The 12,379-nt window shown below is 43.9% G+C and overlaps 1 protein-coding gene across 2 annotated transcripts in view; it reads left to right on the forward strand.

Moving 5' to 3' along the window:
* The window catches only part of thada (THADA armadillo repeat containing), a 350,054-nt gene that overhangs the window by 79,381 nt on the left and 258,294 nt on the right, over positions 1-12,379 (forward strand). For both annotated transcript variants that reach the window (XM_033025547.1, XM_033025548.1), the window contains exons 22-23: positions 1,257-1,389; positions 2,033-2,164. In XM_033025547.1, coding sequence (XP_032881438.1) covers positions 1,257-1,389; positions 2,033-2,164 — 265 coding nt within the window. The remainder of the gene's footprint in view (positions 1-1,256; positions 1,390-2,032; positions 2,165-12,379) is intronic.

Below are 12,379 nucleotides of genomic sequence, written 5' to 3' on the forward strand. Positions count from 1 at the left end.
CAGTCCATTTAGCGGCTAGAGGGACTAATCTCTTGAACGATATAAACATCTGCCGCTACACAAGGAACTGATTGTGGACTTTGGTAGGGGAAGGATGAGGACCCACAATCCTGTTTATATCAACGGGACGATAGTGGAGAGGGTCAATAACTTCAAATTCCTGGGCGTGCATATATCAGAAGATCTTTCCTGGACCCAGCACACCGATGCAATTGTAAAGAAGGCACATCAGCGACTCTACTTCCTGAGAAAATTACGGAGATTCAACATGTCGAAGAGGATTCTCCTAAATTTCTACAGGTGCACGGTAGAGAGCATTCTGACTGGTTGCATCGTGGCCTGGTTCGGCAACTTGAACGTCCAGCAGTGAAAAAAGACTACAAAAAGTTGTGACCACTGCCCAGTCCATCACCGGCTTTGACCTCCCCACCATCGAAGGGATCTATCGTAGTCGCTGCCTAAAAAAGGCAGCCAAAATCATCAAGGACCCACACCATCCTGGCCACACACTCATTTCACCATTGCCATCAGGAATAAGGTACAGGAGCCTGAAAACTGTAATGCCCAGGTTCAGGAACTGCTACTTCCCCACAGCCATCAGACTATTAAACACAATAAATAAGCTATGAACTCTGAACTGCAAAAGACTATATTATTATTTGTTATTTGCATTATATTTGTTATTTATTGAACTTTTCTTTTTTCCCCCGTTATATACAATGTTTACATATTCACATATTCTGTTGTGCTGCAGCATGTAAGGATTGCACTGTCCCATCCGGGACATATGACAATAAAACACTCTTGACTTTTCTGTTTACTTGCTCAATCCCTCTCTTTGATCATTATCTAGACAGAATCAGATGGTTAGCACGTGTAGCACCAATCATGGGTAGATGATCAATGTTGACCCTTCTTATCTCTATTCAATACTTGTTTAATGACTCTCTTTACTGTAAATTTCATTTTTATTTTGGAATAATGTCCAACAGTTCCTCATAACAAGGACTTAAGAATCAACTCTGGAGAGAAGGAATGGGGGGACGTTTCGGGTCAAGACCCTTCTCTCCAGAGATGCTGCATGTCCCGCTGAGTTGCTCCAGCTTTTTGTGCCTATCTTCGGTTTAAACCAGCATCTGCAGTTGCTTCTGACACACATAAGAAGTTCACCCCTTTGGGGGTGAAAAATGCAGGGGGAGAATATTAGCAGCCAAAAGTAAACATGCAAATGTTGTTATGTTTTGCCTTATTTCTAGATGCAACAACAGTGATCTGCAGAAATTAACTCTACAATGGCTAGAAGAAGTTCTACAGGAAATTAAGTCCAGTGCCCCGTCATCCAAGCTGTGTGCCACCAGGCGCAGTGCTGGGATCCCGTTTTACATTCAGGTAAGGAAGGGCTGGTGTTTGCAACTGTGCTGGGTTCAGCATGGCTTTGTCAAGGGCAGATCCTGTCTGATCAATCTGAGGGAATTTGTCTTGAAGTTGTAACAAAATGTATTGTCGAGGGCAGTACATGTGGTTTGCCTGAACTTTAGGAGGGCTTTTGGAACATTTCCTCATAGTTTTGTTTCAATAAATACCATTTTAATTTGGTAAATGTAGCGGAGCATCTAGATTCAGGGACAGTTTCTTCCCAGCTGTTATCGGACAACTGAATCATCCAACCACAATCAAGGAGCAGTGCTGAACTACTCCCCACCTCTTTGATGACCCTCGGACTATCCTTGCTTGGACTTTGCTGGCTTTACCTTGCACTAAATGTTATTCTCTTATCATGTATCTATACACTGTAAATGGGTCGATTGTAATCATGTATTGTCTTTCTGCTGACTTGTTAGCAACAAAAGCTTTTCACTGTACCTTGACAATACACTTGACAATAAACAATTTTTTTTAAAAACTTTCGATATTAGGCAAAGCTGGTAAGAATAAGGAGGAGAACTGTTTACTGGGGAGAATGGACCGAACACAAGATGAATATCACAGAAGGATATTTCATATTGTCATGCTTTATATTTCTTCCTTGTAGGCCTTGGTGTCTTCTGAGCCGAAATGCTCTAACACGGGTTTTCTCAAGCTGACGATGAATGAATTGATCGCACTTTCCATGCCAGCAGTGCCGTTAGCCGGCTCCCAGGATGAACACACCACCATTCCACAGGTAGAGAGGATGCTGCAGCATTTAATTGTGACGTTTGTTAACAGTGTAATCTGAATTATCGTCATTGCTGAGGTAGCTTTAAGCACCGATAAAGGAAGGAGAATTATTTGTTTGGGAGGCTACCACAAAAAGCCAAATGTTGTTGAAGGGTGGTTACATTTATGTAAATCCAGGTGACCCACCTCTTACTCACCCACCGATGTTGCAAGGTGAGTCGAACAGGCCCATTTCTGTGTTGTACCATTCTGTGGTTCTACAATTGTTCTATGCCATGGAAAAGATTCTGAAATTTCAGTTTGCATTTCTTGTAATCCATGGTGCGGCATGTTGGTTCTATCACCTTCACCATCTTCCTTGGCAGCTTGTTCTTTATCAGTATCCCCGATGCGCTTCCTTTTGCGGTCATTGACTGTTGTTTGTTCCTTTTGCTTGTTTCATTTCTGTTGTCTCAATAACCTGCATGTACTTAATGAAATAAACTCACTACTTATCATTCCAATTTTCCAGTCTATTGAGATTCTCACAGTCATGGAGTCATACAGCGTGGAAATTGGCCCTTTATCCCTTTTTCATAATTTTACATGTTTTGTTTCCTGTCTCTTTTCAGATTCCTTAATAATAATAATAATAATAATATATCTTTTATTGTCATTGCACGTCAGTGCAACGAGATTTAGTGTGCAGCTCCACTGATGTACAAGAAAGGTAAATAAATACAATACATAAATAAACAAGCTGAAATGATTGACGTGACCATCTGAGGGAGACTGTCCAAAGGGGGTGGGTGGGGGGGCACTCATTAGGGCCGGTTCAGAGCCGCTATAGCTCTTGGGATGAAACTGTTCCTGAGTCTGGAGGTTCGGGCGTAGAAGGCCTTGTAACGTCTGCCGGAGGGAAGTAGTTGAAACAGACCGTGGCAGGGGTGTGATGAGTCCTTATGGATGCTGAGGGCCTTCCTGAGGCACCGCGTGTGGTAGATGCCCTCCAAGGCTGGTAGCTCTGTCCCGATGATCCTCTGCGCTCTGTTGACGACACGCTGTAGAGCTCTCCTCTCTGCCTCCGTGCAGCTGAGATACCACACAGAGATGCCATACGTTAGTATGCTCTCTGTGGTGCAGCGGTAGAACGTTGTCAGCAGCTGTTGGGGCAGACCAGTCTTTTTTAATGTCCTCAGGAAGAACAGTACCTGTAACTAATCTTAATGTATGTACAGCAGAAATCTTCTCGCCATTCCCTGAGATTCACTGATCATCATTTTCTTTTCCGATTCAATTTCACTTTAGAAACATAGATACCTAGAAAATAGATGCAGGAGTAGGTCATTCGGTCCTTCGTCAATATGGTCATGGCTGATCATCCAAAATCAGTACCCCGTTCCTGCTTTTCCCCCCTATTCTTTGATTCTCGAGCCCTATGAGCTATATTTACCTCTCTCAGGAAATTTGAATGATGAAAGAAGTCTCGTCTCCCTTTGTTTGTAACGCTGTGATCTCATAGGTTATAGGCTGTCCACAACGCAGCTAAAACGGTTTAAAAACAATATCTCTACATGTTTCATGTTTAGAGCTATTGTCAAGTGACTCCAAGACAAATGGCTCTTCATGATTAAATTGAAAGCAAGATTAGTTACAGGTGCTGAATACTTGGCAGACACCAAGGGGAAAGGTATTGTGAACAGCCTTGCGCGATTTAAAAAAATGCAAGGAGATATAATTTTGTTTTTAAGAAGTTATTTGTTATTTTCTGAATACTGCTGTGCTCAGTACCATAGATGAGTACGTTGAATTGGAAGCCCAGATTCAAAACATTTTGAGGTGATGCAGGAAGTATACTGTGGATATATGTGAAGTTATCCAGTTTGGTAGGTTTAAAAACAAAAGACAGAATATTATTTAAATGGTGAGATATTGGGAAAGGGATCAGGGTAGCCTCCTGCAGCAGTAACAAAAAAACAAACATGCAGGTACAGCAAACAGTTAAGGCACTTGGTATGTTGGCCGTTATGGAAGAGGTTTGAATACAGGCATAAGTATGTCTTGTGACTATTATATGGAGTCTAGGATAAACCACACCTGTGCACTTTTGGGTCTCCTTACACAAGAAAGGATATACTTGGCGAAGAAAGAGTGGTAAGAGTTCATCAGCCTGATATTCTAGTGTAGCAGGGCTGCCATGCTGTTTAACTTGGCTTGTATCCACCAGAGTTTAGAAGAATGAGAGAGGGTCTCATAGAAGATTGTCATGGGACCAGACAGGTTGGATCGGGTGAAGATTTCTACTGGTCAGAGAACTAGAACAAGGAGTTATAGTGTGCGGACACCGGGTAAAAAAAAGTTCGGACTGTGATGAAAATAAATGTCTTAATTCAGAGAGTGGAGAGCGTGTCTTGTTGCTCCCGCATAGGCTGCTGAATATATTGAATATAGACAGTAAAAACAACACACTCCAGGCTTTGGTGATGCTGGACCTCCAAATCTTCTGGGTTATTGAATATTACTTCTATTAAAGACCCCGTGGAAAACAGAGCCAGGCGAGCCAGATGTTGGACTGTCGGGTTTTGTGAACAATCAGATAGAAGTGCAGGCACTTAGGTAAGGATTACAGATGTGGCAATGGAAGCAATTGCTTATCAATTTTAATAGCCACGGTAAAATAGCAGCTGTATTTAGTTTTTTTAGTTTAATTTAGAGATGCAGTGCGGAAACAGGCCCTTCAGTCCACCGGGTCCGCGCCGACCAGTGATCCCCGCACATTAACACTATCCTACACCCACTAGGGACAATTTTTACATTTACCAACCCAATTAACCTACAAACCTGTATGTCTTTGGAGTGTAGGAGGAAACAGATCGTGGAGAAAACCCACGCAGGTCACGGGGAGAACGTACAAACTCCGTACAGACAGCACCCGTAGTCAGGATCGAACCTGGTCCTCCTGCGCTGCATTCGCTTTAAGGCAGCAACTCTAACGCCACGCCACTGTGACCACCATTAATGCTGTATTCTATACAGTGTCTAATTACCTACCGCAAGTAACATGGAAATACTCCCCAAGATGTTTTCCCCCCCCCAAGGTACATGGATAGGATAGGTTTTGAGGGATATGGGCGAAAGGCAGGGAGGTGGGAATGGTGTAGATGGGACACGTTGATTAATATGGGCAAGTTGAGCCGAAGGGTCTGTTTCCACGCTGTATGATTCTATGTCTCTATGACTATGACTCTAACATTGGCCTCTGCATTGACCTTTGTGACTGCATTGACCTTGGAGGCAAGAGATTGAAGGGGTATGGGAGCAGATAAATGTCCGCACTTGGGTAAATGCTGATGCAGACAGATTGGGCCAAATAGAGGGTTTGCAAACATTTATGTCTGAACTTCTTGTGTTTTTCGGTTATTTTGTAATTTAACAGGATGAGCTCTGAAACAGATTGCATTTCTGCTGTCGCATTGGTGCAGCTGCTGTTGAAATTGGAGCTGGCTTGTGAAGTATTATGGATCACAGATGGCATATAAATATTGAGGATTTTCAAGAGGAAAGTAATAGAGCTATATCAGCATCTGCCAGGGAGGCAGCGATCGCTGTGCTTTGATCCGGGTTCCGGTATTCACATGCAGTTGTGCAGCCTCTTTGTAGGAAAGCTAGCACATGACATGAGGTACAGACGGACCTTGTTGATTTAGCAATTTATTATCATTCCATTAGTGCATTAAAACACCTCTTGCTCTGATTTTCTCCCACACCCTGAAGAGAGGCGTTATATGGCAATTGTAAGTGAGCCTGACTCTGACATGTATGTGGTAGAATCTGAGGAGAGTTGATGACAATGTGGGAAGAATTAAAAAATGAGTTAAAATGGTCACTGCCTTTTTTTTGCAATAAAAAGGACCTGCAGATGCTGGTTTATGTACCGAGGTACAGTAAACTGCTTTTTTTTTTGCATGCGATCCAGTCAGCGAAAATACTATACATGTATTATAATCAAACTGTCCACGGTGGAGAGTTACAGGATGAAGGGAGTAACGGTTAGTGCAAGATAAAATCCAGTAAAGTCCAATTAAAGAGTACATGTTGCCCTGTTTCATGTGTAGGAATGAACTGCAGATGCTGTGTTACACCAAAGATAGACACAAAATACTGGAGTAACATTAGCGGGTCTGAAGAAGGGACTCGACTCGGAATGTCACCTATTCCTTTTCTCCAGAGATGCTGCCTGACCGCTGAATTATTCCAGCATTTTGTGTCTATCTTTGCTTTTTTCATGTTCAGACATGTTGGGATCCAGAACAGATTTCCATTCGAACAGTTGCTTCCGCTGTGGGCAATTGCAAAGGGTTGCAGTTCAATGCGGTTAAAAGTCACTGGATTGGATATCACATTCTAATATTTCGGAAAGGCTTACAGAAGAGTGCAATACTCACTTTGTGAGGATTTTAGATGGATATAATTTATTTGTCTATCTTCATGCTAAAACACAACGTAACCAGAGGACTTAACAGTTAGAATAAGGAAAATGTATTTTTAAGATGCAAAGCAAAATATCTTGTTTTCCCTTTTGGGCTAAAGGTAGAAGGGGAGATGTAAGAGTCTGCAGATGCTGAAACCATGAGCAAAAAAACAGTGCTGGAGGAACTCTGCGGGTCAGTCAGTGTAGGGGGTTAAGAGGGGAAGGTAGATTGAATTGAATTGAATTGAATGCCTTTATTGTCATTCAGACCTTACGGTCTGAACGAAATTTCGTGCCTGCAGTCATACATACATCATACAATAATAACAACAATAAACACAAATTAACACCACCACAGTGAGTCCTCCAAGCACCTCACTGTGGTGGAGGCAAAAATCATAGGGCTGCAGTCTCTTCCTTCCTCTTCTCCCTCTGCGCTGAGGCGATTCCCCACCGGGCGATGGTACAAACAGTCCCGCGGCTCACCGAACCCCGCAACGGGCCGGCTCAAACACCGCGGCCCGGGGTGGTCGAAGCTGCCGCCCTCCAGTCCAACGGACGCAGCCGCTGGCCCGCGGCTGAACCCCGGACCCAGGTCGCCGCCGCCAGAACGCCGTCCCAGCCACCGGAGCACCGTTCCAGCCCCGAGCCGGATCGCCATCACGTGAGTGCCGTTCCTCCCTCGGGCTGGGCCACTCCGACGGGAGCGCCGTTCCTCCCTCGAGCTGGGCCACTCCGACGGGAGTGCCGTTCCTCCCTCGGGCTGGGCCACTCCGACGGGAGCGCCGTTCCTCCCTCGGGCTGGGCCACTCCGACGGGAGCGCCGTTCCTCCCTCGGGCTGGGCCACTCCGACGGGAGCGCCGTTCCTCCCTCGGGCTGGGCCACTCCGACGGGAGTGCCGTTCCTCCCTCGGGCTGGTCCACTCCGACGGGAGCGCCGTTCCTCCCTCGGGCTGGGCCACTCCGACGGGAGTGCCGTTCTCCCTCGGGCTGGGCCACTCCGACGGGAGTGCCGTTCCTCCCTCGGGCTGGGCCACTCCGACGGGAGTGCCACAGCCCCTCACGGGAGAGTCTCGGCCTCTCGCCAGGCCGTCCTCACGGGAGCGCAGTCCCAGCCCCGAGCTGGGCCTCCCTCACGGGAGCGAGCCCAGGGCAAGTCCTGACAGGCTGCCTCCGGAGTCCCGAGGTCGACAGCTCCGCCATTAGGCCTCAGCGCAGACGGAGGCAGAGAGGGGGTATACGACGAAAAAGTCGTATTCCCCCCAAGGGAGAGACAGCAAACCCCGTTTCAACCCCCCCCCCGCATAAACACAACCTAAAAACCAAAAACACAACTAGACAAAACGAAAAAAAACAACACAAAAAAGTAAAGACAAACGGACTGCAGGCGAGCCGCAGCCGCAGCCGTTCCCAGCGCCACCACTTCCGAGATCAGCCATGATTGAACGGCAGAGTAGACTTGATGGGCCGAATGGCCTAATTCTGCTCCTATCACTGTTGAACATCTGTAAAGAGTCTTGAATCGTCACCTGCCTATTCTCTTCACAGATGCTGCCTGACACTTTGATTGTTTTTCTGTAGGAGAGACATTTAGTGGTAATGATGTACAGTAAATGATGTACATTAAATGACATGGACCTGGTCTGATTTGAGTGTGAATTACTGTCCTTTGCCACTTGTTCCACTCCTACCACTTGGCCATTCTAATGCCTCGCAGATTGTAGGCATATATGTGAGAAAGTCAATTATGGCTGCAGTACTCTATAATTGGGATCGAACCTGGGTCTCCGGCGCTGTAAGGCAGCAACTCAACCTCTCTGTAGGAAAGCTAGGGTGTGACACGAGGAACTGACCTTGTTGATTGCCATAAGATTCCAGTTTATTTCCTGATGGTGGGAAGGTATTATTAGGTAATGTAGGACATCTCATGGATATTTAGAAATTTGACATAATTTTTCATTTAAAAGACAGGTTAGTGAAATTGATTAAAAAAAAGCGTCTGGCAACATGGATTTAAAACAAGATTTCATGATAGAAAGCCAAGGGTTATAATATTGCTTTTTAGTCGGGGTGATGAAGTTTCCCTTCAATTCTCGCTGGGACCACGGCTTTCTCTTTATGTTCATTTGTAATGAATTGAATATAGCATGAAAGGCAAAATCTCAAAATTTGCTCACCAACATTTTATACAACTGTTATTGAGACGTATGCACAGCACAATGTAATTCTTTTGCACAATCCACAAATGCACAGTCGTCATATTTTGACACCATTTACAAAGAAAAAGGTTGTATGTCCAGTCAACATCCTGGAAGTACTAGAGTGCTCTTGATCATGCTCTGTCCAACGAAAACATGTGCACCATATGCCTTTTTCATCACGTTGTCTACCTATGTCACTACTTTTGGGGAATGATGTAATTGTTTCCCCGAGGTCTCTTTGTGCTACAGCACTCACTAAGGCCCTGTAATTTAATGTCTGTGTGCTACCCAGGTTTAATGATGTAATTCAAAGAAGTACGTTGAATCCCTGTGTAAATTTTGGTAAGTTGCTAAGTATTATAGCTAGGATGGTATTATGGGGTTGCCTGACATTAGAAATTAAAACAAAATCATAATAATGGAAATACCCATTCAGTTTATTAGAATCTATGAAGAAAAAAAGTTCCGCCTATGTCCCAGATGTTAAGTTTATCAGAATCTAACACATTAGTCTGCCTTCAGTCTTAACAGATGCTAAGAATGCACTTGCAGCACTTTTTATTATTGTTTCAGATTTTCAGTATCTGCAGTTTTGTATTCTTGATAATTTGTTTGTTTAATGCTTTATTGAGCAACATTGTCCAAATCTCAGTCTGAAATCAGTGTGAAAGTTGATGCAGTTGGCCCACCGAGAGGGGAATAAAGACAGACATGTTGGCGCATTTTAACCTGCCATCCAGTTATTGCTGCTGGAACGTTCCTGTGCATTTGCTGGGTGAAGTCATCATTTGGCCCATGTACCACTAAGCTTGACAAGCCTGATAATTAGTACTTGTGAAACCATGTCTCGGCTCGTTGTTGTCTTTGGGGGTGGAAAAAGGAGTAAACTGCAGTGAAAGTTCATGATTTTTTTGGACCTCAAGTTTTTTAAAACATTTAATTTACTGGAAATGGTCTTTGTTAAGCCAGCATTTATTGGCCATCCCTAATTTCCAGTGAAAAGACACTGTGTGTTGCTTTCCTGGACCCTGGCAATACAAGTCTTGACGGTAATCTCATTGTGATATTTAGCAGGGAGCTCTTCTGGGTGGCACGGTGGTGTGGCAGTAGAGGTGCTGCCTCATAGCGCCATAGACGTGAGTTTGATCCTGACCACGCGTGCTGTCAGTGGATATTTTTTAGGCAGAGATGGACAAATTATAGATTTGAACGGGTGTCAAGGTTTATGGGGAGAAGGCTGGAAAATGGGATTTGGAGGCAGAGATCAACTATGATTGAATGGCATAGAAGACTTGATGGGCCGAATGGCCTGGTTCTACTATAACTTGTGAACTTGTGAGTGCACCTTGAAAACAATACCAACAGTGGCCATGGTGCACCGTTGGTGGAGGGAGTAAATATTAAGATTGAGGGGTGGAGTGCCATTCAAACGGTTCGATGGAATATGATTTTTCATTTTACCAAGACAAAGTTAATGTCAATAGACAATAGGCAATAGCTGCAGGAGTAGGCCATTCTGCCCTTTGAGCCAGCACTGCCATTCAATGTGATCATGGCTGATCATCCCGAATCAGTACCCTGTTCCTGCCCTCTCCCCATATCACCTGACTCCGCTATCATTAAGAGCCCTATCTAGCTCTCTCGAAAGTATCCAGAGAACCAGCCTCCACCGCCATCTGAGGCAGAGAATTCCACAGACTCACAACTCTCTGTGTGAAAAAGTGTTTCCTCATCTCTTTCTAATTGGCTTGCCCCTTATTCTTAAACTGTGGCCCCTGGTACTGGACTCCCCCCAACATCGGGAACATGTTTCCTGCCTCTAGCATGTCCAAACCCTTAATAATCTTATATGTTTCTGTAAGATCCCCTCACATCCTTCTAAACTCCAGATGTAATATCCTGAATGTGTCAGCCCTCTGGAACCTGTAGTACCTTCCACAGATCACCTTTAGGAAGAGATAAATAATAACCTTTAATTCCTATGAATAAGAGTGTCTCAATGCAAATTTGAGACATGACTTGCTGAATATATGTTGGAGGAAGAAATGATAGCAATGTTCAAGAGGCATTTGGACTGACAAATGAACAGGAAGGCAGATGCGAATAAAGTGGTGGCGTAACTGAGCGGGTCGGCAACATCTCTGAAGAGGTGTCTCGACCCGAAACGTCATCCATTCCTTCTATCCAGAGATGCTGTCTGTCCCGCTGAGTTACTCTGGCATTTTATGTCTGTCTCGCGAGAACATGGATAGGTGACATTTTGGCTCCTGACCCGACGTCACCTAACCACATTCTCCAGTGATGCTGCCTGACCTGCTCAGTTACTCCAGCTTTGTGTCCCTTTTGTGTAAACCAGCATCTGCATGAAGGCAGATGGGGTTAGATAGCATCATGATTGGTGCAGATTTGTGACGCCATACTGCTTTGTTTCAGAGCCTTTTATTAGATTTGTAAATCATAATTTTCCTTCAGAACTGTTATTAATTTACCTAAAAGCTATGGAAAATAATCTGCAGCAATAACTTCTGAATTTTAACTGCAATTTCAGATTTTTTTTTTTAATTGAGCATTATTTTCATTTTGAGGAGTGCTATATTTTATATTAAAAAAGTAAATAATATAAGCCTATAGACAGAAATAATGAGTATTAAAAGTTAAAATTTAAACCTTGTGTGACGCTGATCACCCACAAGTCAGTTTAGCTTTAATGTTTAAGAAGGAACTGCAGATGCTGGAAAATCGAAGGTAGACAAAAGTGCTGGAGAAACTCAGCGGGTGCGGCAGCAGCTATGGAGCGAAGGAAATAGGCAACGGGTTAAAATATAAAATATTGAATTAATATATTTCACTGACCGCCCAGTCACATTTGAGTCATATACATATTGAATCAACAACTTACAAAGTACACCAATGCCTCCACTTCCTTAGAAGGCTTAGGAAGTTCGGCATTTCCCTACAACACTCACCAACTTCTACAGATGCACCATAGAAAGCATTTTATCAGGATGCATCACAGCTTCATTTGGGAACAGCTCCATCCAAGACCGCAAGAAATTGCGGCGAAAAATGAGGTCGTTATTACAACTGCGCATGCGTGAATTTGCCTAGGTCATGGGTCATTCGGGTTAAACATTCTCGCCAGCTGAGCTGTGTGTATACATTACGATCGATAATTATTTTGACCCGCGTTTCATACGTATTTCCCAGTTTTACTTCTTCGAGGTAAGAAAATACTGCTTTCAAAACTATTAACTAGGTGTATTTATGGTTCATTTGTACAAAACTACGATGATTTTGGTGGTTTTATTGGCTTTTCCTTGTTCTCTTGCTGGCCCGCTTCGGTGAGTGAGCGAGATCGTGACGTTGAATAACAACCATTTTTTATTGTCTTTGTTTTGGAGGGGGGAGAATGAAATGAAATGTATGATTTCTATAACTATCAATAGATAATAATGTGAGGTTTTCACCTCTTACTATACTAGTCCACGGCCACGGGCTGTATGCACGTTTGTTGACTTCTGAATGAGTTCTGCATGTACATGTATAAATAAAGTTGTGTTGTACAAAA

This window comes from Amblyraja radiata, chromosome 8, assembly GCF_010909765.2.
Source record: "Amblyraja radiata isolate CabotCenter1 chromosome 8, sAmbRad1.1.pri, whole genome shotgun sequence".
In the NCBI taxonomy this organism is placed as follows: Eukaryota; Metazoa; Chordata; class Chondrichthyes; order Rajiformes; family Rajidae; genus Amblyraja; species Amblyraja radiata.